At 49.4% G+C, this 24534-nt stretch overlaps 3 protein-coding genes and 1 non-coding gene across 4 annotated transcripts; 2 read left to right on the top strand and 2 right to left on the bottom strand.

Moving 5' to 3' along the window:
• The first annotated feature begins 447 nt into the window (after positions 1-447).
• On the top strand, positions 448-6301 carry F5J12DRAFT_860387 (uncharacterized protein). Its single transcript, XM_051746849.1, has 19 exons — positions 448-682; positions 740-874; positions 922-1122; positions 1181-1868; positions 1918-2284; positions 2362-2605; positions 2669-2778; positions 2841-3037; positions 3110-3144; positions 3204-3254; positions 3308-3895; positions 3949-4047; positions 4107-4386; positions 4446-4516; positions 4578-5028; positions 5088-5179; positions 5238-5347; positions 5406-5705; positions 5758-6301. Exons 1-19 carry the CDS (start codon positions 533-535, stop codon positions 6005-6007), a joined length of 4419 nt encoding a protein of 1472 aa, XP_051595632.1. The 5' UTR covers positions 448-532; the 3' UTR covers positions 6008-6301.
• Positions 6302-6833: 532 nt separating this feature from the next.
• F5J12DRAFT_907427 (uncharacterized protein) lies at positions 6834-7620 on the bottom strand (the record flags this gene model as incomplete). The annotated part of the gene is made up of 2 exons (XM_051748937.1): positions 6834-7194; positions 7244-7620. 2 exons carry the CDS (start codon positions 7618-7620, stop codon positions 6834-6836), a joined length of 738 nt encoding a protein of 245 aa, XP_051595631.1.
• A 114-nt stretch (positions 7621-7734) lies between these two features.
• F5J12DRAFT_t192 lies at positions 7735-7862 on the bottom strand. Its single transcript has one exon. It is a non-coding gene; the product is annotated as a tRNA-Ile (tRNA).
• A 531-nt stretch (positions 7863-8393) lies between these two features.
• F5J12DRAFT_907426 (acid protease) lies at positions 8394-9822 on the top strand (the record flags this gene model as incomplete). Its single annotated transcript, XM_051748936.1, has 6 exons — positions 8394-8481; positions 8529-8798; positions 8873-9127; positions 9187-9224; positions 9307-9439; positions 9500-9822. 6 exons carry the CDS (start codon positions 8394-8396, stop codon positions 9820-9822), a joined length of 1107 nt encoding a protein of 368 aa, XP_051595630.1.
• Between the last annotated feature and the right edge of the window lie 14712 nt (positions 9823-24534).

Below are 24534 nucleotides of genomic sequence, written 5' to 3'. Positions count from 1 at the left end.
ACCATGCATAGCGTAACACGGTCCGCGTAGAGCTGCAATCCTCAAGCTTCGAGTTCAGAGCAATCACTTACCATCTACAACTTCATCCCTCAAGGTGAACTTGTAAGGAACCATTGTTTCCTTTGCATCATGTTCCAAGCGGAGTGCCAGATGAAGTGGAATGGCCAGGAACGCGTTTGTAGGACCATGATTCGGCATGGATAAAGTAATGTTAGCGCCGTTCGAAACGGCCAGGCAAAGCATAGGGCCCTGAGTCGTGTTCTTACTTCATCTGGACTTGAGGAGACGCAGTGTTGATCCCCTTATTTACCCAGTCGTCACAGTCGTAATTGCATGGCATCCATACTGACAACTTACTGAGATCGAGTTGCATGGAGGGTGGTGCCCAATGTCTGACGCTAAGAGATATGCTGTGCTCGCCGTGGTGACGTACAGAGTCCAGACGAGGCTGTGGCTGTGTCACTACTGCGACTGTGGTAACTGCGGGCAAGGGTCTCCCCATACGCGTACCCGACTGTGCAGTGCGTCGATAATGGCCCCAGCTCACAGGACAGCTGCTTTTCTATGGGCGGCCCTTAGCTTGCTGCTCTACATGGGGTTCGCACTGGCCCAGGACCCACAGATGAGCATATCTTACTTTGACAATTTACCCGGCAGACTTTTCTTCTTCGAGGACACGCCAGTAAGTGTCCCGGTTGCATTGGTATACGTTCGTCTTCCCCTCACACAATCTGTTTAGACAGCGGTTTACTATGACGCTGTCGACGGCGACGTTTACATCACCCAAGACGAGGGCAAGACTTGGGATAGGGCGTCTGGCATTCCGAGAGGCGAGGCACTCATGGTCATAGCACACCCTTTCGATACGCGCTACGTCTGTGTCCATCTCCCGTTCGTTGCGTTCACTCACACCAATTCCAGGCATTCGTACTGACAGAGGGCACGACTCACTACCGCACAGAAGACCGCGGTAAGACGTGGCGTTCGTTCTCCGTCCCTTCAGCCCCTGCCTTTACACCTCTCCCTCTGTCCTTCCATTCGGACCCTACCAAATGGGGGTATATCCTCTACCAGGGCACCGAATGCACCCTCTCAGGATGGGGAAGGTCATGCACGGACGTCGTACGTCATACGACCGTGTGCTCTCATGCTACAGCCTAACATCTCTTCCAATTCATAGACATATTATACCACCGACGGATTCTCATCTGAGGCAAAAGAACTCCTTTCAGACACAACGCGCTGCCAATTTGCGCATAGCAGTAAAGACTTCAAACATGACGCCCACCCCGACCTTATCTACTGTGTCGGCTTCGACTCCAGTTCCACAGGCGAATCCCACTCCATTTCCTCAAGCCGCCTCTACTCCAGCACTGATTTCTTCCGCACTACCACTCTCGAAACCCTTGGCATGGGTCGTGGCGCCAAGGGTGTCGTCGCACTCGCCATAGTCTCCAAATTTGCCGTCGTGGCCCTCAAAGACCTCTCCCCAGGTGCAGACGGTGCAATGATGCTCTACGTCACAGTGGACACCAAGGAATGGGCCAAAGCCCAGTTCCCGCACGCGTCGCAAGCACGTCTACGTGAGAACGCGTACACGATTGTCGAATCGACCGTACACTCTCTCGCCGTCGATGTCTTAAGCCAGAACCAAGGCGCCCTCGGCACTCTGTTTGTCAGCAACTCAAACGGAACCTACTTTGTCGAGTCGTTGCGCGATACGAATAGGAACCCGGCTGGGTATGTCGATTATGAGAACGTGTATGGCATTGACGGCGTCGGGATTGCGAATGTCGTGAGCAATTCATTGGATGTGGAAAGGAAGGGCCAGCCCAAGAAACTGAGGTCCATGATTACCCTTAACGACGGTACCACTATCTCTCCTTCATCTAACGTGTGTACTCAACTCTGACCTAGGGAGCTCGTGGGCACCCCTACGTGCCCCGTCTCGTGACGTCGATGGAAATGGTATATCCTGCAACCCTAACGACGAAGAGTCCTGCTCGCTTCACTTCTACTCTGTAACTAACCCACACAACTTTGGTCGGGTGTTCTCCTCGTCGGCACCTGGTTTCGCCATCGGGATAGGCTCAATTGGGAAACAACTCGCCCCATACGAGGAATGCGATACTTTTCTGAGCACCGATGCAGGTCTGTCGTGGCAAATGATCCAACGCAATGCGCATATATACGAATTCGGAGATTCTGGGAGCATCATTGTACTTGTGAACGACGAGGGCCCAACAAACACGGTGCTATACTCCTTGGATTTCGGTAGAAGTTGGTGCGTGACGCTTCTCATATCACCTTCACCTTATCGCATTTCGCCGCACCGTAGTGTACGTTCTGACTCTTCAACAGGAAATCTTACAACCTCGGCATGTCCGTCCGCGCGAGAGGTCTTACCGGCGTCTCAGACGCTACTTCTCAAAAGTTCATACTCCTCGTACAGATCGCACGAGAAGACCAGAAAGCGGGGCAAGGTCGGTATGCGATCATCCACCTCGACTTTGCAGGAATTCGGTCGCGCAAATGCGGGGATAACGACTTTGAGCAGTGGTATGCACGTGCGAAGCCAGAGACCGAGTGTCTATTAGGCGTCAAGGTGCGTTGTTTTCAACCAGCTGCTTTGCGACGCCTTGGCTGACCAAAGAGGGATGGATTGAAGCAATGGTATAAGCGGCGCAAGGCCGATGCGGACTGTTATGTCGGTGATAAGTTCATCGATCCTGTCGTACATGACGAACCATGTCCCTGCGAGGATCACGACTACGAGTGGTTAGTACATGCGCTTCTTGGGCATTCTTGGCCATCACTCACTGGTACTCCCTCTATCTCAGCGACTACAATTACATCCGAAGTGGCGACCAATGCATTCCGTCAGGATTGGAACGTATTCCGAGTAACATGTGCACCTCAGGTCGGCCGGAGGAGACCTACATGGGTTCGTCGGGGTATCGCTTGATCGCGGGGGATAAATGTGACAAGGGTCGTGGGTTGCGCAAGGACGAGCCCGTGTCGAAGTCGTGTTCGCAAGGTGAGTTCCTGGTTATGTACGTGTCGCTGATTTGGGAGGTCACCTGACGTCCTCTCTTTTCGTCTTGTAAAGCCCAACCTGCAGAAGGGGAGGTTACGAGCCAGATCGTGAGTAGCGCGTGCATTTTTCTTGCCGTATCCTGGTGTAGATGACTTGTCGTACCCAGCATGAATTCTCCGCTGATATCATTCAGTACGAGTTCTTTAAGGATTCCAGCGTAAGTTTCTTGTTCATCTTAATTGGATACCTGACGTGTGCGTACCCCCACAGACAATTTTGGTTCGCCTTTCCGACCATACAATTTGGCAATCCAGTAATGAAGGCCTCACCTGGGAACAAAAATACCCTGGCGAACGTTTCCTCGCCTTCTACATGAACTCTCACACATCCGATCGCGCCTACCTCATCACGGACACCTCCAAATACTACTACACATCCAGCAGTGGACGATTCTGGCACGAAGCCAACGCTCCATCCCGACCGAACACATTCCGCGCGAGTGTGTTGAGTTTCCAGCCACGCTCGGACTATTTGATTTGGGTTGGAGATGTCGGATGTGACGGTTCTGGTGAACGGTGTCGTGCGGAAGCTCAGTACACGAGAGATCACGGACGGACTTGGCATTTCATCGATGACTACGTCGTCAACTGTGCATGGGCGCGCGACGACGAACTGAAGATCGACATGACGCAGATTCTATGCGAGTCGTATCTCCACAAAGAAGGTTCCCAGCGTATGTTTGGAAGGAATAACCCATTGCAACTTATCTCTGGTCGCGATTACTATGGGAAGCAGACCAAGCTATTTGATCACGTCGTTGGGTTTACGAAGTTTTCTGAATTTTTGATCGTCGCAGAGGTGCGTCGTTTTGTGATGTATTATGGACCTGTGGGATTGACTTTGGTGCGTAGTACGTTCCCCAAAGGAATGCATTGGATCTTCAGGTGTCCTTAGACGGTCGGACGTTCGCAGAGGGACAATTCCCACCTGGGATGCACCCCAACACCCACGTACGTTCCTTTGCGTTCGCCGCACTACTATCCATCTCACTTGGCCCTCCTCGAAACAGGCATATACCGTCCTCGAATCCAGCACGGACGCCATCTTCTTACACATGACCATGAGTGAACACCCGGCTCCGTACTGGGGCAACATCCTCAAATCCAATTCTAACGGGACCTACTTCGGCCTGTCGGTTGAGAACGTGAATCGCGATCAACATGGGTTCGTCGATTTCGAGAAGTTTGCTGGGTTGGACGGGATCGCGCTCGCAAATGTCGTTGCGAACCCTGCAGAGGCGGCCCTAACGGGATTGAAAGCTTTGCAGACAAGGATCACGCACAATGATGGTGAGTGTCATTTCGTGCGTGGTTCTTTTGGTGGTGGATTTACATAAAACGCATGGTAGGTGGGACTTGGAAACCGTTAACGCCGCCGCAATCGGATTCGCTCGGACAGCCATACTCTTGCTCGACGACGGTGAGTTCAATCCCGTAGATCCTCCTAGCATCTTTTCGAATGACAATTACACATTTTTCAGAAGTGTGCTCTCCACGTGCATGGGTACACCGAACGTACCGATGCCCGTGCGACGTACAGCAGTCCCGCGGTCGTAGGGGTCGTCATGGCGGTCGGAAACGTTGGTGAAATTCTTGCACCCTACACCGAGAGCGATACCTTCCTCTCTCGAGATGGCGGATTCACCTGGCAAGAAGTGCATAAAGACGCGCACCTTTGGGAGTTCGGAGATTCTGGCTCGGTGATTTTACTTGTGAACGACGAAGAGCCGACAGATCATGTCTTGTTCACTACGGACGAAGGGTTGACATGGAGAGAGTATCAGTTTAGTAAGGACAAGTTAAGGATCAGGGCAATCGTGACGGTGCAGGAAGATACGAGTCGCAAGTTTATGCTGATCGGGTATAGACCGCAGTCCTCGGTATCGTCGGTGATCGTACATATCGATTTTACATCGCTCACCCATCGGCAATGTGAATATTCGAGATTTCGGTGGGAGGTCGCCGTTGACTAACATGCTTTTATTCGCTAGGTGAACTGAAGGAGGACAATCCGGGCCACGACGACTTTGAGCTGTGGAGCCCGAGCGAGGAGAGACAAGAAGTCTGCCTGTTTGGCCGTCAGGTACGGTCTTACCTTATCGTTTTTCGTTGTTGGAACTCTAATCGACGGCAACGGATAGACGCTTTACCACCGCCGTAAGCGTGACGCAAATTGCGTTGTGGGCAAGATTTCCAAAGTCGAAGAGAAGATCGTACGCAACTGTGCATGTACGGAAGAAGACTTCGAATGGTACGTTGTGCCTTCTGCAAACGATTATCTCTTCTTGTTCCTCATCTCCTTTTTCTAGTGAGTTCAACTACGCCAAAAACGACGAAGGCAAATGCGTCCTTATCTCTGGGATGACACCTCTCGAATCGGACAACTCATGTCGCGGCAATGACGAGTACTGGTACGAAAGGACTGCGTACCGCAAAGTCCCGTATTCCAGCTGTGAAGGTGGATATAGGCCCGATCGAGGCTCAAGCCATCGTTGTCCGGGGTTGAGAGGTCATAGTACATTCTTCTGGCTAACGATTCTGATGTTCCCGATTGCGGTGACGGCATTGGTCGTGTGGTGGTGGTATAAGAAGAGTGGACTTGCCAGAGGGTACGTGTTGTCACGTTTTTCCGCGGTGATGACTAAACTTTTGCGCGCGCAGAACGATTCGGCTTCCAAGTTCCACCTCCGATTATCAGCCTCTCGGCTCCCTTGGCACTAGCTCAGGCAACGCCTTTGACACGCTCGCGTCCGTACCTTGGTTCCTCCTCGGATTGGCAGGTATCGCATACGCTTATGTCTCTTCGAGTATCGACAGCCTTGTTGGTGGGCTCAGATCCAGAAGAGGGTATAGAGATGTACCTGTCGATGAGGATGCGCAGATATTGAGGTTTGAAGACGAGGAAGAGTAATGTCAGTTAGGACTGTCCTTTGTTATCCTCAGTCGAACAGCGCGGAGGAAGGGAGGGAGGGAGTACTTCTCGCGTATCATAATAAGACGCAGTAGGTATATGGGTGGGCGAGCCGACCTCACACGGATGGATAATGTTCTATGATTGTTGATTTTGTACACTGCATGCGTACGTACCTCAGGCGTTAGTTGGGGAAAGGAATAATCTAGTATATATGATATGCTTGTGTTTATCATGTATATCAATCTCTTTTCTTCATTCTACGCTTCTCGAGATTACGACATGAGTTCCGAGAATGTATTGATATTCATCACGTGATCGACTACGCGTTCCGGGACATGCGTCGAGACATGGAACACGTTGCAGGAACAATGTACATAATGTCACATATCCATCACCACGAGTCCCAGGTTTCGATGGCGACCAACACGACTGTAGAAACGTGTCTAGCTTTTTATTCCAAACATGGATCGGAACGCATGAGAGAGCACAGGGAAAGAGTTACATGGATATACGAGGGCCGGCCTTTGAAACTGAGAACAAGACAGAAGTCAGCACAAGAACGAAAAGATGTATGGGAAACAATGGTTGCGAGAGGATCGTTATTAGGTCTAGCACAGTAGTTACTATAAATAGAGTCAAACCGGGTGAAAGGGGGGTGAGAAGTGAATGAAATGCAGCGTTCATGTGCATTCCGGAAGAATGAATCGAAGCGGTAGAAGAGCGGTGATGGGGAACGTGTACGACCCGTCGTACAGCAGCTTCGGAGAGGACATCGAGTCCTCGTCAATTCATTTCTTGTCTAGTTGGATATTGCAGCGATGATCTAATGCTCTTTCATGTCTATGTCTATGTCGATAGAACCATCAAAGTATTGGGCGTGGTCCGGGATGGCAGGGCTGGATGCGCGAGAAGGCATCATCCTCGATGGCAATTTTGGAGGGCAATCCGGACTGAGCAACGTCGGCGAAAGAAGGGTGGGAGAGGGTAATGTGGAATATGTATTATCTGTCCATGACCCAGCGCCGCGAATCGAGAGTGGTTGGCGTGGGATCGGAAGGTGGATTGTCGGTGGAGGAAGAAGTCCACCTGAACATTTGGATGTTGGAGATGGCGGAGGGACTGCTGGGAGTGGCACGCTCGGTGGAGGGGCAGTAGGAACTGTGCGACGAACGACGCGACGCGTCCTGCAGTATGCCTCAGTCCGTGCAACACATGGGCAAGGAAGGGACCCACCGAACAGATTGCATTACAGTGACACTTCCACTTCTCATTCTCCCAAAGAGAGAATTGTTCTCAGATGCCTCGTTCACACTTCCAGCGCGGCTGCGTGTAGGAGACATGATGCCAGCCCGTTGGAATGCACTGGTGGCATTTCGGCTGGGGGACTTAATAGCAGCCATTGGACTGGCAGCGATATTAATGCTTGAGCGCCGCCTGCGCATGTGGGGACGTTCACCACCCGCGTTCGCCGCGACAGGCTTCGCGTGTGGTGTGGTTGGTGTAATCGGTGGCTGTAAGGATTCCCGGTCGACTGGATCGACTGGGCTAGATGGTCTAGTGATCCCAGGAGCAAGAAGACCAGACGAGAAAAAGGCAGAGTAGGTCGCCATCGTCGTCGACAAGTACTGGAGAAAGCTGGGAGTGAAAGCCGAATGTTCAACGTTCGACCTTATAGTGTGGATTACATAAGGGAGTCAGGGGCAACAATAACAAAAAAATGGCCATGGCCAACGGGGGGATCGAACCCACGACCTTCGCGTACCAACCCTGCGGCCAGCTCAGGATGATCAGGCCGAGCCACCACAGGATCGAGTTATTAGCACGACGCTCTAACCAACTGAGCTAGTCGGCCGTCGAGCGACTTTTTTTTATTGCCACACCAGAAGGGCGGACTGTGACTGGGTCCGTCTTCTGTCGACGATCCATCAATAATACTGATAGCCGGTCCGGTGATTGACTCCAAAAGACTTCCTTGGCTGAGCAACTGACATTTTGCCACTACAGCGCTTGCGTATAAAAACGGCTCTGAACGTCGTGTGCTCTGGCAGTGATAAGAGGGCCTCCCTACCAGAGACGGTGTCCGTGTTGCTCTTTTCCGAAAGTCGAGCACACCGATGTTTCGCCGTATGGTATGTGTCACTCCCTCCCTGGATATCGCAATCTCAAGGCATTTATGATACTTGGATATAAAGCTGGAACTCTGAGACCTTGATAGGTGAGTGGTTCGGGGTGGCAGGAACCTCGTAACGACAAGTGCGGCCCACACGCCATCCTTAGGCGGAACGTTCAGATCTCCCAGAACAACAATGTGACTCTTGCCCCTTGTACATGCATCACCCGTACCGACGTTCATGTGTCCACCTTTATAAATGGATGTTTCTCCATGAGCATCGAGTACCGATTTCTCTCAGCTAGCCACCAGCGTGCGATCCCTTGCGACCCTCTCTGCCATAGTGCTTCTCGCTACCTCGGTATCCGGCCTTCGTCAGCATACCTCTCACAAGACTTCAACGCTCAGGTGCATATCTCAAGGGACTGCCCGATGCCGATCGTGCCCGCGCTTCCTTCCTGAAGAACCGTGTGTCGACTGGCGCAGCCATTGTCCCCGCCACTAACTTGGCGTACGTCCAGTATACTACCAGTGTCGGCATCGGCAGTCCGCCCACTAATTACAACCTCGTCGTCGACACTGGCAGCTCGAACACATTTTGTGGGAGTGGAATAAAGTACGTGCGGACGAACACCAGCATTCCTACTGGTGAGACTGTCAACGTCACATACGGTCTAGGTTACATCTCTGGCATAGAATGCACGTGCATAATATTCGCCCTGCACACGTGCATGCCTAGCACGAGACTGTAGACCTCGACCAAGTCACTCTCGCACCTAACCTCGTCATCACCAACCAATCCATTGGTGACGCACTCTCTTATGCTGATTTTGAAGGCGTCGACGGTATCATCGGTGTGGGACCTGTCATTCTTACTCAGGGCACCCTTTCTCCCGATACCAACGCAACCATCCCGACCGTGATGAACAATGCCGTCTCGCAGGGGTTGATCTATGATCAAGTTTTAGGCATGTACTTTGCGCCTGCAAATAACTCCAGTGACACCAGTGAGCCCAACCGTCTTCGTTCGTGTTATATCATTTTTGAGCACCGAATCATCAATCAGATAGAGCAATCACGTACGGCGGCATCGACTCGTCCCAGGTAAGGTGTCTCCACTATGACACGTCCTTTATGAAGAACATGCTCAATGATGTTGATGTGAGGGCGACAATATGAAGGCGAGTTGACATATACCCCTGTGACGAAGACCTTTCCTTCTGCTTACTATTGGGGGATCAACATCACCTCTGCAACCTACGGTAACAAAATTGTCTTTTCTGAATCTACAGCAGGGATTGTCGACACTGGTACAACACGTATGTCTGCCCCCTTCCCTTCCTTCCATGTACATATGCAGACACCTTCTATCTTTGTAGAGGTCCTTCTTGCGGACGACTCCTTCGATGTGTACCGCTCCTCCATCCCTGGTGCTACACTTGACAAGTTCACTGGTCTCATCACCATTCCTCCCAGTTCCATCCCCTACATGCAACCTCTTAACTTTACAATTGGCGATACCATCTTTTCAATGGATGTTGCTGTTCAACTCATTCCCACTGATCAGAATGAGGCATGGGGTGGTGTCGCCGGGAAACAGTATGGCGTTGTCGCAAATTTGGGAACATTGAGTGGGCAGGGCTTGGACTTTATTATTGGGCAGAAGTTCATGGAGAGGTATTATGTAGTGAGTGGTTCCTGATCTTCTGATTTTCGGGGGGAGGGTTTAATGGATCTCTTGTTACAATGCACAGGTCTTTGATGCAGATAACAACTGTATCGGATTTGCATTCACGTGAGTTGACACTCTTGTCATGTATCCTATGCATGCACACATCATCTGTACTGATGGTATGCATGATGACAGGAATAACACATTCTCGAAGTACATGGAATGAAAGTGGTCAAGTGAAATGTGGATAGGGTGTCATCCATACATTGTTGTCATGCATACTATACTTGCTTTCTTATGATCTGTAGGATGGTCATGTATTCATGTTATCATCTCAATTTGGTCTGGGGAACTGATCATCAAAGACTAACAGACAAGTAAGACATGAAGCAGACAGTAAAGTCAGTGACATGTTGCCTACATACACCCCTCCCAATCCATGGGTTATGCTCACTCCATCCACTACTGCTCCACCATACCTCTGCTAATCAGTTTCATATTGGTTACTAGTTTCTGTAGCCATCCCTGTGAGTGCTGGACCTTCCCACTCGAAGATTGACATGTATGTATGTACATGTGGTGTGGGCAGCAGAGAGGCAGTGATGCAGGAGGCAGATGTGGGGTACTGAGAGGACATGTAAAGCTGAATGTCAGACAGTGTGATTGAGTAACCATTGCTTATGAATCATAGAATACAAAGTCATGTAGGTCATACTAAGGCTAAATGACTGGTGTGAAACATTGATACCACTTATCCCCATGAACCATCTGGCTCAAGTCCAGTTCTATACAACCACCCCTTGAAATAATTGCTGGGTTCCACATTGAGTAAAATGGCTCCCAAAATGTTGGAGGGACCCAAAGCAACAATTTCCCTTTTGGGCCTCTGATCCGGCCATCATTGAAAAGCTTGACTGGTTCACACATCACATGGACATCTTCCCCCAGAAGGCCATCAAGCAGTTGTTGAGCATCATGCAGTGCATGTGAGGAGAGTGATGAAAAGTGGATTGAGTATGCTGCAGTAGATGGAAGTTGGTTAATTGAAGACAACACATCACAAGGGGGACAGTTCTCACCATTGATAATATCAGATGGGTCACTTGTACTGTCTGGATGGTAGGCAGCCCATCTTGCCATGCAACCCTCATAGGCATGAATATCCCAGACCCTCACAGTCTTATCAACTGAGCTTGAGACAATCCTCTTGCTGTTATGCTTCGGTCAGGGGCCTTTCCTTTTTCGACTCTTCGCAGTCATGTGTGTCACGTGCCTCGTTGCATCCCTAATAATCGTCGCCATCCTAGGGGCCTGGATGCTCCATGGAACGCTGGGATCTCCCGCTGTCATGGTATTTCCAATACCAGCTGAGACTGCGTCACCATTGTGATCTGACATCCACCACCCACTGATGGACGACTTGTTCATTTCTTGTTCCAATCCCTCACCTCTGACTCGTTTATATTGCTTATATGTTATACTATAGACCCAGCATCAGGCTCCTCACTGCACATTGATTGTGCAGCCAGTATAGCCTTTGTATCCTTCCTACCCCCATCAAATGATGCTGTATGACTCCTTTCTATTTCACTGATGACTTTGTTGATTACTGCGGATATGCGTCGCGACGTGTCCCTCACGACTGGTATGGTACTCGTACTTAGGAGTATATAGTCCTATGTACTCCATCCTGTATCTGCAGTTTTTCGATAGCTTGCAACTGAGCTTCATCCCTTTGATCTAATCCTTGTTCTCTCTCCGCGTGAACAACCTTAGGGACTTGCCAGCAGACAGAACCTCTGTTGGATTACTTCAATAACTCAGCCATAGGGGTTACGACAAGTTCGGCCCGTAGACTCCCACCTCACATGCTTTGTGACTATTCCATTTGAAGAAGTCACCGTGCTCGGGCATAACAAAATCGAAAAACTCTACGCAGCTTTCAGGACTCGTCAACCTCTTCACGAAAGTCTACTTGTCCCTCGGTTACTGAACTTCAACAAACTGAACTCAACTCTCCAAAGGCTCGTTGGTCTCCCTCAGTGTAAAGACTAACTTGCTTTTTCCATCTGCCTCTCAACTCGGACTCCATTCAGCACCAATAACAAAATTGAGAAGCATCCCTCTACCCTTAATCAAATCCACCGCTCTACAGGCAGCCACTAGGCTTTAATAGATCGCCTCCCTAGAGTTCCACGCTCATGTCTCCCTATGTGTAAAGTCACTTGCACACTACTTCACTACACTGACAGGTTTCTTTCGAGAAATAAATCCTCCCTCAGCCTTCATTATCACTTCTCGTTAAAGTGTCTAACCCTCGGAAGTCAGGTCCTCCAGTCCCTCCCTGAATTACACCATTAGGACTCAGCAGGAACCTGCCTCTACCCCTGATACCAGGAAGACTAGGGCTGTCAGCCACAGCTAGTAATCCCCGGTTGTCATATCTGTCCTGTTTTAGGGAATCAGAAGTCACGTGTAGTTCAGAAGAAGAAGATGATCAGAAGTCTGATACTTCTTTCGGATCAGTCCTCAAGGAAGAACAAGAATTGCGCAAATCACCCGTTATGTCCATGACACTTGGTCATGGAGAATCAGTCCCTGAGATGCCATCTAAGGTTTTCTCCGAAGTGGAACTGAAGGAAAAGTTGGAAGAACAAAAGCGCTCTTTGGCAGAAGACTGGCGCAAGATAGCCAGTGGACAGTCAAGTGACCCCTTTCCAACAGGAATGCCTACAGACTCGGCTCTACGAGTTTGGTATGCCAGGAACTATGGAAAGGTAATTCCCCCAGAGGACCCCATTGGTGGGCCCAGTAAGGGTAAGGCCCCAGTAGATCCTGACGACTTGTATGATGTCCACCCACCCAATGGAGGAAGGGAGTTTAATGTTGGGCGTCCTGGAGAATACGACGGAAGCCACAATGGGCTTCAGACTTGGGTCACGCAAGTTGAAGGCTACCTGAACCTGAACAAGCACATCTATAACATGGAATTGCTCAAGATCTTGTTTGCCCTCACGTACATGACCAAGGGAGCTGCTGTCTCCTTTGCCGAAAATTACCAAAATGAAAATAAGCTTCTCGACGGAACAATCTGGTACACTGATACTTTCCAGCGATTCGTCAAATGTCTCAAAGCTACTTTCGAATCCAGCGATCAGACTGCATTGGCTATCCTACATCTCTCAGATATCTCCCAAGGCAAATGAGAACTCGAGTCATATATTGCCGAGTTCACGGGGCTTGTTAACAAGGCTCAACTCAAAGAAGAGTCACACAAAGCAGGGATTTTCTTTGGAAAAGGATTAAACAAAGAATATTGCGATTGGGTTCTCAATTCAGGACGTGCCCCTTCCATGGTAATCGAGTGGATCCAGTGCGTGGGAGAAGCAAGAACCATGATCGCTACCAAACATGTCCTTGAAGGAAAGGAATCTTGGTATGAACGCAAATTCATTCATTACCGCAGAGGTTCCAGAGATCCTGATGCAATGGACGTTGACAAAAGAAGAAGGAACGTTAGACGTTCTAACTCCGAAATTACATGCTTCGAATGTGGAGCAAAGGGTCACTACAAGCGTGACTGCAAATCAAAGCCTAAAACTCAGCCTCCTGGTATTAGAGTCGTGCTTTCCCAAGACGGAATGAAGATGGCCTATATGGGAGATCGGTTGGCGACAACTGAGGAAATGAGGATGTATGGGCTGAATTTTTAAATGGGACCGCCGACACTCCTAAGGCAGGTCCTGCTTCTGTATTGTCTGCCAACTGTACTTCTATAGATGATGAATCCTTCATGCAAGTCGGATCTCCTCTTGGAAGGGCTTGGTTGCTGGATTATACAGCAGGAGTAATGGTCTGCGTCAACTCGGGCACAGAGGTTTCGCTCATTTCAGAGCGAATTGTTCAAAAACTATGGATCCCTTCGTATCGGGTCAAGAGCAAGTTCAAGACGACTTCGTTCACCAGTAAAGATGTCGAATGGGAAGGAACATATCCTTCTAGGAATGCCCTTCCTTCGCAAGTTCAAGCCAAGAATGGACTGGGAGCACAACAAAATCACTTGTTGGGATGACGGGTTTGTACTGAACTGAACTGACGACATCTATATTAAGGAACAGGTCCCCTCTTACGATGGATATGCTGTCAAGTTTAATGAAGATGGTTCTGTAAAGGAACAGGAAAGTAGAATTAACAAAACTACTCTTTCCACAGAACTCAAGGCTGCCTTATCCTCAACAAAGGAGGAAGTGCTACTTCCGAAGGAGTATCAAGAATTCGCTGAAGTGTTTTCAGAAGAGGACATCCTGCTGCCTCGCCATTGCCCTGGTCTCGACCATGAGATCAGACTGAAGGACGACTTCAAACCAAAGAAGGCAATGGTATACCTGATGTCCCCAGATGAACTCAAGGCTCTAGACAAATTTCTTGAAGAAAACTTAAAATGCAAAAAGATTCGACCCTCTACATCGCCACAAGCAGCACTGGTGTTCTTTGTTGCCAAAAAGGATGGAAAGAAGTGATTAATCCAAGACTATCGCTATCTTAATTCATTCACCATCCTGGACGCACACCCTCTGCTGAATGCGCAAGCGCTTTTTGATGAGCTGGTCAAATCCAAATATTACGCCAAGTTTGATATCCGTTGGGGATTTACTAACCTGTGGGTCAAAGAAGGAGATGAATGGAAAGGGGCATTTATAATGCTGAGAGGGTTGTTCGAACCCACGGTAATGTTCTTCGGACAATGCAACTCACCCCCTTCCTTTCAAAGATATATGGATCAAACCTTCACACGCCAACGTGGCAAACAGGTAGGATACATGGATGACGTAGCAATCCATGCCAAAACGAAGGAAGAACTCAGGGCCTGTGTCTGCAAGTTCCTTTTAATTTTCAAGGAAGAAGGACTTTGCCTAAAGATTAGCAAATGTGTCTTCGAGGCCGAAGAAATCGAATTCCTGGGAATGATTATAGGAAAAGGACGTATGGAAACTTTGCCGATGAAGACCGATGCCATTAGTACTTGGGAAGCCCCCAACAATTTAACTGGGCTCCATCGTTTCCTTGGATTCTGCAATTTCTACTGCAAATTTATCCCTTCCTTCTCAAGCATCGCTCATCCCCTCCATGACTTAACCAAAAAAGGGGTTTCCTATCAATGGACCGAGGAACACGATTCCACGTTCCAGAAATTAAAGTCTTTGTTATGCTCGGCTCTGGTCCTCACTATCCCTGACTTCTTGAAGCCCTTCGTGCTATTTACGGATGCTTCGAAGCTCGGAACTGGTGCGGTTCTCACCCAGAAAGGATCGGATGATGAGTGGCACCCCTGTTCCTACCTCTCGCAGTTGCTGGTTGGCACAGAACAGCGTTACCAGGTCTACAACCTTGAAATGCTCGCTGTGATCTGTGCCTTGAAGGCCTTCTGGCCTTACCTTCTCTCCCCAGTTGAACCAACTGTGGTCTTTATGGATCACAAGAACTTGGAATACTATCGTGAGCCCCAACAGCTCACCCCTCGTCAAGCTTGTTGGGCTGCCACTGTGCAGTCATATCCCATTTGTTTCTCTTGGCAGGTGGGCCACCTACAGGTCCCTGCCAATACTCTCTCTCGCAAGAATGAAGCTGAGGAGCCGGCCCCTGTTGCCACAGTCCTTCCCATGGACCTTTGGCTTTTGGAGGGGGTGGTTCCCCAAATTCGTCTTGTTTCACCCTCTTTTTCAATAACAAAAATACAAAAACAACTAAAAATAAACCGTCTTTGCAGAATTAATCGTGTTCCTACCCAGATTTTGCAGTCCCAGAAAAACGCCAAGCCATATTCCCACCCACCTGAGGAAAAGTCAAAAGGGAATAGGCTACCCAATGCTTGCCCACTTGAGGAACCCGTCAAAGGAGCTAGGGGTGTTTATGTGATTTCTGCCGACCTGTACGAACGTGTCAGAAATGATGCAGCAAAAACCCCATTGGGTCCGGAACCTTGCAATAATCTTACCATTGCAACAGATGGGACAAAAAGATATGGAACAACGCAGTTATATATTCCCCCTGAACACCGCCAACATTGTATGCGAACCTATCATGACCATGAGTCCTCCAGTCACCCTGGACAAAAGGTGATGTTTGCAAAAATGAGGAAAGAAGTGTGGTGGGAAGGTATGGGAAAGGAAATAAAGGTTTACATCGCAGGATGCCCAGTCTGTCAGACCACCAAGGTTGTGACACACCCCCCAACGCCACTGGTCATCCTGCATGAAACCCTGAAAACCACATTCCCGTTCCAACAAATATCCATGGACCTTATCACTGATCTTCCTGTCTCAGGAGATCAAAAATACGACTCTATTCTCACAGTTGTCGATCAGGGCCTGACAAAGGCTGTGCTCTTCATTCTGTGCCATAAAACTATTGACTCTGTTGGGCTCGCCCGGCTGTTCCATCAATTCATATACTCTCGATATGGAATCCCAGAGTCAGTAATATCTGATCGTGGACCCCAGTTCATGTCATCATTTACCAAGGAGCTGTATAAGGCAATAGGGGTCAAAACCAAGTTATTGTCCGGATACCATCCTCAAACTAATGGAGAAAGCAAGCGAGTTAACCAAGAAGTGGAAGGATACCTCCGCTTGTACTGTGTGGAGTTCCCAAACTCTTGGGCATTGAAATTGCCTTCTGCCAAATTTGCTCATAACTCCCGGATCCACTCCGTTCATCAAATGACCCCTTTCTCCCTTCTGCTCGGTTACGACCCTTCCCCCTACCCTGAGGTTCAGTTAACACCAGTACCCCAAGGTTCAGTTAACACCAGTACCCTTGGTTGACGAAAGGCTGGAACGCCTTGCCTCAAGCCGGGATGTCGCTGCTTTGGCTCATCGAAAAGCACAGGAGTTGATGAAGTCTTGCTCAAAAGGGACTTATGTTGTGCCTAAGGTTGGAGATAATGTTCTCCTGGATACAAGTCACCTGCGCATCAAAAACCAGTGTGACAAGATTGCGCCCCGACAACTCGGACCATTCAAAGTGACTCATGTCATATCACCTGTTGCTTTCCAATTGGATCTCCCCCCGACTTGGAAGGTTCATCCAGTGTTCCATGCCTCCCGCATCTTCCCATTTATTGAAAATAATACATATGGAGCTGCGCCTGCAGCTCCTATACCTGAATTGGTGGATGATGAAATTGAGTGGGAAGTCGAGTCAATATTGAATCACAAGGTTGATGGTCGTAGAGGTAAGAGATGCTATCTGATCAAGTGGAAAGGGTTCCCCCATTTGTCCAACACGTGGGAACCCGAGGAACATATAAAAGATCATGCATCGGAAGCCCTCGACCAGTACAAACTTGCTCGACACCTACATAACTAAATGGACTCCCCTCGTTCCACCAACACCGAAAGCGATTATGCCGACATCCCCTTTGCCTCAGAATCCGTTTACTACGCTGACGATGACGGGCTCGTACCCCCCGTCAATGTCTATGCCCCAACCTCACCTCCAACATCCCCCACCAGCTTTCATGTCTCCAGGTTCTCCTTGCCCGTCTCTCAACCCCGTTCAGTATCGCCCCCTGTCACCAGGATACTCGGACCACGTCCACTCAAGGGGTTCTTGGTCAGACATGTCCCAGCCCCAAAGGCCAGAGTCCCCCTCAGTGAGGACAGTAACTGAAAGGGAAAGGCACACTCTGGCAATGACCCTGATAGTCCAGCTGCCTCTGCCAGTGGCACCCATGTTACTGAACCTACCAACCTTCACACCACCTTTACCACCTACTCCGACAGCGCTCAACACGCAGCCCTTGACCTCCTCGCAACTGCTGCCACTGCCCGGCTTGACCAGCAGTGATTACCAGTCTCAGCAAGTGACTACTTGGACATTGTTAGGGCGCTTGACGTCTTCAATGACGGGGACAACATTAACAGGTGCTCACCAGAACAGGTTGAGTATTTTGGGATGTTGTCTAAAATCTACAGAGCGTCAGACATGATCAATGGACTTGTGTCCAAGATCTGCACTCGGAAATTAAGCGGTACAGCCCCTTTGTCTGAAGTAATCATGATCGACATGCTGGAGAAGGCTTCCTTGGATCTTACCGAAGCAGTGACAGGCGAGGCCTACCATCATTTACATCAGCAGCAGATAGGTGAGTTCCTGACTCCTCCAGCTACTTGGCTCCTAGATCACATCATCCCAAAGCAAGAGGAATCATCGGCTTCGGAAGATAAATTAAAGAAGACTATCATGGATCAGGAGAAGGAGAAGGAGTGGCGTGCCATGGAGCTAGGGTTCGCTGATTCAGGGGAACTGTTTAAAGAGGTTGGCTCACACCTCGGTACTGGGACTCACAACTCCACTTGGGAGGTTTTGTTACAGGATGCGTCATGGGCAGGAATCCATAAAAACTACTTCAATGCCGTCCATGCCGCCGACCCTCTCCCTTTGACTCCCTTTGTCCCCGTACCTGCAGATCAACTTCGGTTTTACCTCGGAGGACAGTCTCCCATCCTGCCTGACCATGTCCTCTATCAACATGCCTGCTACCAATGCCATTACTTGGGACATTGGTCATGCCAGAACAGACATGGCTCCCACTTTACTCTGGCCCTCAAGGAACCGCTGACTCCATCGCCTTCATTGCCCATCACCTCTTGAACGTGTTCCCGCATCTATACTACTCGCCAACCCCTATCCACTCGCCCTGCCAATGTGACTTCTGGCCCATCCTCAAGGGTCTGAGGACCTTAGAGGGGGGGTGATGTTATGCTTTGGTCAGGGGCCTTTCCTTTTTCGACTCTTCGCAGTCACATGTGTCACGTGCCTCGTTGTGTCCCTAATAATCATTGCCATCCTAGGGGCCCGGATGCTCCATGGAACGCTGGGATCTCCCGCTGTCATGGTATTTCCAATACCAGCTGAGACCGTGTTGCCATTGTGATCTGACATCCACTGCCCACTGATGGACGACTTGTTCATTTCTTGTTCCAATCCCTTGCCTCTGACTCGTTTATATTGCTTATATGTTATACTATAGACCCGGCATCAGGCTCCTCGCTGTGCATTGATTGCGCAGCCGGTATAGCCTTCGTATCCTTCCTACCCCCATCAAATGACACCATATGACTCCTTTCTATTTCACTGATGACTTTGTTGATTACTGCAGATATGCGTCGCGATGCATCCCTCGCGACTGGTACAGTACTCATACTTAGGAGTATATAGTCCTACATACTCCATCCTGTATCTGCAGTTTTTCAATAGCTTGCAACTGAGCTTCATCCCTTTGATCTAATCCTTGTTCTCTCTCCACATGAACAACCTTAGGGACTCGCCAGCAGACAGAACCTCTGTCAGATTACTTCAATAACTCAGCCATAGGGGTTATGACAAGTTCAGCCTGTAGACTCCCACCTCGCGTGTTTCATGACTATTCCATTTGAAGAAGTCACCGTGCTCGGGCATAACACTTGCCATCAGAGGAGAATTCAACTGACATGACCTTAGCAGTATGCCCCTCAAGAGGGCCACTAATCTGGACACCTCCCTCAACATCCCAGACCCTTAAAGTCTTATCAACACTACCTGAGACAATCCTCTTGTCATCAGGGGAGAATCCAACTGATTTCACCCAATCAGTATTCCCCTTAAGAGGGCTGCCAATCTGGACACCTCTCCAAGCATCCCAGATCCTTACAGTATTCTCTGAATCAAATGAGCTTGATACAATCATCTTTCCATCAAAAGAGAATCCAGCTGAGTGGACCACAAATATGTTTCCCTCAAGAGGGTTGCCAATTTGTACACCTCTCTCAGCATCCCAGATCCTCACAGTCCCATCCGAAGAGCCTGAGATGATCCTCTTGCCATCCATGGAGAATCCAACTGATAAGACCCTATCAGTATGCCCCATAAGAGGGTTTCCAATCTGGACAGCTCTCTCAGTATCCCAGACCCTCACAGTCTTGTCAGCTGAGCCTGACACAATCATTTTGCCATCAGAAGAGAATCAAGCTTGCAAGACCCACATAGTATGCCCTTCAAGAGGGTTTCCCTTTTGGTCACTTCTCTCAGCACCCCAGACCATCATGGCTTGTCTCTTGAGCATGAAACTATCCTCTTTCCATCTGAGGAGAATGCAACTGACCAGACATGATCAGTATGCCCCTCAAGAGGGTTGCCAACCTGGACATGTCCTCTCTCAGTGTCCCAGATCCTCACAGTCTTATCATCTGAGCCTGAGACAATCCTCCTGCCATCAGAGGAGAATCCAACTGATCTGACCAAAGCTGAGTGTCCTTCAAGAGGGCTGCCAATCTGGACACCTCTCTCAGCATCCCACACCCTTACAGTCTTGTCATCTGACCCTGAGGCAATCCTCTTGCCATCCATGGAGAATCCAACTGATGTTACCACTCCAGTATTCCCCTCAAGAGGGCTGCCAATCTGGTTTCCTCTCTCAGCATCCCAGACTCTCACAGTCTGGTCAGAAGAACCTGAGACAATCCTCTTGCCATTGGAGGAGAATCCAACTGATCAAACATGACCAGTGTGTCCCTCAAGAGGGTTTCCAATCTGGACACCTTGTTCAGTATTCCACACCCTCACAGTCTTGTCAAAAGAGCCTGAGACAATCCTTTTGCCATCAGGGGAGAATCCAACTGACCAGACCACATCTGTGTGCCCCTCAAGGGTGCTCCCAACCTGGACACCTCAGCATCCCACACCCTTACAGTCTTGTCATCTGACCCTGAGGCAGTCCTCTTCCCATTAGAGGAGAATGCAACTGGCTTGACCCAATCAGTATGCCCCTCCAGAGGGCTGCCAATCTGGACAGCTCTCTCAGTATCCCAGACCCTCACAGTCTTGTCTTTTGAGCCTGAGACAATCCTCTTTCCATCTGAGGAAAATTAAACTGATGAAACCCAATCAGTATGCCCTTGCATTGCCACCTGAGCAGCTGGCCACCCTTCAAGTCCTCCTGTAGGCATTCCAGCAAGGTGAGAGAATTTTGGCATGAGCATTCTTGAAAGCATTGTGGTTGTTGGTGCAAATGGCAGTGCAGAAATGTAAAGGTGCAGTGTGTCAAATTCATGGTGTCTGGGTTGAGGCTGGACTGGAGACTGAAGAGGGCATGAGGCTGAGGGGTTGGGATCAGGAGGAGGGTTGAAGATACAGGGGGATGGATTGATTGGACTTAGTGACTGAGATTACAGTGCTATTCCCTTGTGTGGGTCTCAGTCTGAGGCTGAGGCTGAGGTAGGATTATCAGAGTAACTTTGTTGATTTCAGACTGAAGAGTACAGGCCAGGTATCTACAAGTTTATATACCAGAGACAACTATAGTAAGGAGACTGGTAATGCTGGTCTTGCAAAGATTGCTAAGACAATTGGTAAGACAAGTATTAGTAATGTATGACTAAGGTAATGGAGACCAGGACAGGGTGGACTGGGGACAAGGCCAGGCAGAACTTATCTGAAGTGACATGCACTGCAAAGCCGTGTTCACTGTGCTAGGACATCTGGGGTAAGGGACTAGTGAAGCTGAGGCTGGACTGAATGAGTGTGAGACCAAGTCTGACCAGGGTCAAGGCATGACCATGACAGTATCCCCCTCTTAGGGGTTGAACCCATGAGACCCCTGCAAGAGTGGTAGGCTGAGTCTGAACTTTGGCTGAGTTTGAAAAACCAATACTTGTAGCCTGCTAAGCCCTTTGCATCTTTCTTTCACATCCTAGTTATCATGTCTGAATTGAGGCCAATCGGCACAACTGACCACAACAGTGAAGGCTGGGTTGCTGTTGACTGGACCCAGGTGCCAGATGATGCCAGCAGATATGATACCAACAATGAGGAAGAAGTGATGAAGGCCAAGTCGAAGGAGAGGAAAAGAAGGCCAAGAGGAAACATAAGGTTGAGGCTGAGAGGAGTGATGAAACTGGGGCTGGTAGTAGTGAGGCTAGTGGGGTGAAAAAGGTGGTCATGGACCCCAGGTAAGTAGCCTCTTCTACTCTGCATGTTTTGTCTGAAGCCCATTTTTAGTTGTACCTGCTGCACCTGGGTGAAGACCATCTGCAAGTTCCTCATGGATGGTAATAAGAAGCAGGTTGCCTGCATATGGTGCAACCAGTCAAAGGGCAAGTGTCAGTGGCCTGGAGATGGGAAGGGTACTGAGGTCAGTCCCAAGGCCACTACCAAGGTTGACAAGGGGAAGAAGTGGAAAGCCAATGAAGAGTTGCCCAATCCCAGGCCCAGCAAGAAGAAGCAGGTGAAATTGAAGCCAGTTGAGGTGCTGGACATTGATGAGCCTGAGGCTGGTGCAGATAGGTACTTGGGCTTAGAAGACTGATCAAGGCTGCAGGGCTGATTGCCAACAACCTGGCCAGCCTCTTTGAACTTCATGAGACTGCAGTCAAAAACCCAGGCCAAATTGCTGATGCCCTTGAGTCAATACTTGATGAGTCCTACAGCTTTGGCATGGCAGTCTCCCCCTTGGACTTGGGCTCATCTGAGCTCAACTCTGATGAGTTGCATGAGGAAGCTGACTGGTTGAAGCACCACAGTGAAGACAAGGAGGAGGCAGCCAAAGGGGAAGATGAGGGTATGGCCAAGTAGTGTTCATAATGTAGTGCCTTTGTTACTCCTCTCTGCAAATGCAGCATGTCTGGTGTTATACAGTGAAGTAAGAGAAACAAGAGGAAGAAAACAAGGTAAGTAAGAGATCAGGAGAAGACTAGATACCAATAGGAAAAACAGAAAAAGAAGTTGAGGCCAGTTGAGACCAGTCCTTATTGGTATGGGCTGGGTTTGCTGGGGTAGTGGGAGTGGAACTCTTGCACAAGTTCAGAGGCATTTTCTAGTTCCATGGCAAGTACCCATGTGGTTTCTTCATCAGTCCCCTCATAGCCAGTCCACCAGACTAGATACTGAAGCCAGCACTGGTGACACTGGTCTACCTTGGAGTCAAGGATTTCTGCTACCTTGAACTCTAGTTCACCATCAACCTTGACTGGTGGGGGTGGTGGTTGAGTCTGGTTCAGGATGGTATTAGGGAAGGCTGGCTCAAGTTGGGAAACATGGAAGACCAGGTGTACTGCACACATTGAGTCCAGCAGGTGCAGGGTGAACAAGTGGGTGCCAGCCTGAGCTATGAATGGGTACAGCCCAAGGTTCTTCTCTGAGAGTTTCTTGGAAGGCCAGGCTGACTGGAAGTATTTAGCTTTGACATACACCTGGTCACTGACCTTAAAGTCCAGTGCCAGCATGTGTTTAGCATTGGCCAGTCCTTGATAGTGCTGTTGTGCAAGGGTCATCTCCTCACATAGGTACTGGTGCAGTGAGTCCAGGTCAACTGCATAATCATGAGCCCAAGTGGAGGTAAGGTCATGCTCCAGGTATACTGAGATGTTGGGATGGTAGCCCTTATTAGTGAAGAAAGGAGAGACACCAGTAGTGGTGCTAGGGGCATTGTTGTAAGCAAACTTGGCCAAAGGTAAGAGGTTGGCCCAGTTGTCCTGTTGATAGTTACAATAGACTCAGAAATACTATTCCAGTGTCTGGTTGGTCCTTTTGGTCTGGCCATTGCCCTCAGGGTGGTAGCCCAAGGTGAAGTGTAGCTTCATGTCTAGGGCCTTGCTGAGTGACTGGAAGAAGTGTGAGACAAACTCTGAGCCTCGGTCTGAGGTTACATGGGCTGGTACTCCATGCTTTGAAAAGACATGGAGTAAGAAGAGTTTGGTGAGTTCTGGGGCTGTGATGGTGTCATGGGTGGGGATGAAGATGGCCTGCTTGGAAAGCCAGTCAACTACTACAAGGATGGCTGTGAAGCTGGATGAGGCTGGGAGTTGCTCAATAAAATCCATTGAGATGGAATTCCATGGCTTCTCCAGCATTAGGAGTTGTTTGAGGAGGCTGTAAGGCCAATGGTGGGGGACCTTAGCCTGAGCACAGGCCATGCAAGACTGGATGTAGTCTTTGATGAAGGTCCTGAGGCCAGGCCAGGTATACTCATGCCAGATGAGCTCTAGAGTTTGGTTTTGGCTGAAGTGGCCAGACAGAGGGTGGTCATGCTTAAGCTGCAAGACCCTAAGGTGGAGGTCATTTGAGCCCAGCATGTAGATCCTTCCATCAAGCTGAAGGAAGCCAGTGTCATCTACTGACCACTGGGGATCAGACATGTTGAACAGGCAGATTTGTGAGACTGGGTCATCCAGCAGTGTGGTCAGGATATCATTGTGTAGTTTCTCTATGTCCATTAGCATGACTGCTTGTAAGACTGGGTACTCGAGATAAGTAGTGTGGAGGGAGACTGCTAGTTGCTCCTGGGTGAAGACTGGTCTCAGGTTCTGCAGGTTCACTCAGGCATAGCTGCTATCCCCCTCTTTGGGGTAGATGTCCCATCATCTAGTTAGGGCATCAGGCTTAGCCCTGAGCTTACCAGGTCTGAATCTAATGACCATACTGAACTGAGAGAGGAACTCTGACCAGCAAGCTTGGCAGCAGGTGAGTACCTTGGAGGTAGAGAAGTATTCAAGGTTCTTATGGTCAGTGACAACATTGACTGGTGAGGCCGAACCCTCAAGGTAGTGATGCCAGGTCTGGATTGCTTCAAAGATGGCAAGCAATTCAAAATTATTGTGGGTGTCATAGTTCAACTCCAGGGTGGTTAGAGTTCAGGAGTAGAAGGCAACTGGATGTATCTGGCCATTGCCACAGGTGATAGACAGAATGCCAGCAATGGCATAG

This window comes from Pisolithus orientalis, assembly GCF_024613125.1.
Source record: "Pisolithus orientalis strain OTSU chromosome Unknown F5J12scaffold_51, whole genome shotgun sequence".
In the NCBI taxonomy this organism is placed as follows: Eukaryota; Fungi; Basidiomycota; class Agaricomycetes; order Boletales; family Pisolithaceae; genus Pisolithus; species Pisolithus orientalis.
The sequence above is the reverse complement of the archived record's forward strand: the minus strand, read 5'-3'. Positions and strand labels throughout refer to the sequence as shown.

What these genes read in the sequence shown, in the direction of transcription:
- F5J12DRAFT_860387 (XM_051746849.1), top strand. Translation starts at nt 533, where the DNA reads ATGGCCCCAGCTCACAGGACAGCTGCTTTTCTATGGGCGGCCCTTAGC. An exon ending in AATTTTTGATCGTCGCAGAG is followed by an intron (nt 3,896 to 3,948) that starts GTGCGTCGTTTT and finishes TTTGGTGCGTAG; the next exon opens with TACGTTCCCCAAAGGAATGC. An exon ending in TCTGCCTGTTTGGCCGTCAG is followed by an intron (nt 5,180 to 5,237) that starts GTACGGTCTTAC and finishes GGCAACGGATAG; the next exon opens with ACGCTTTACCACCGCCGTAA.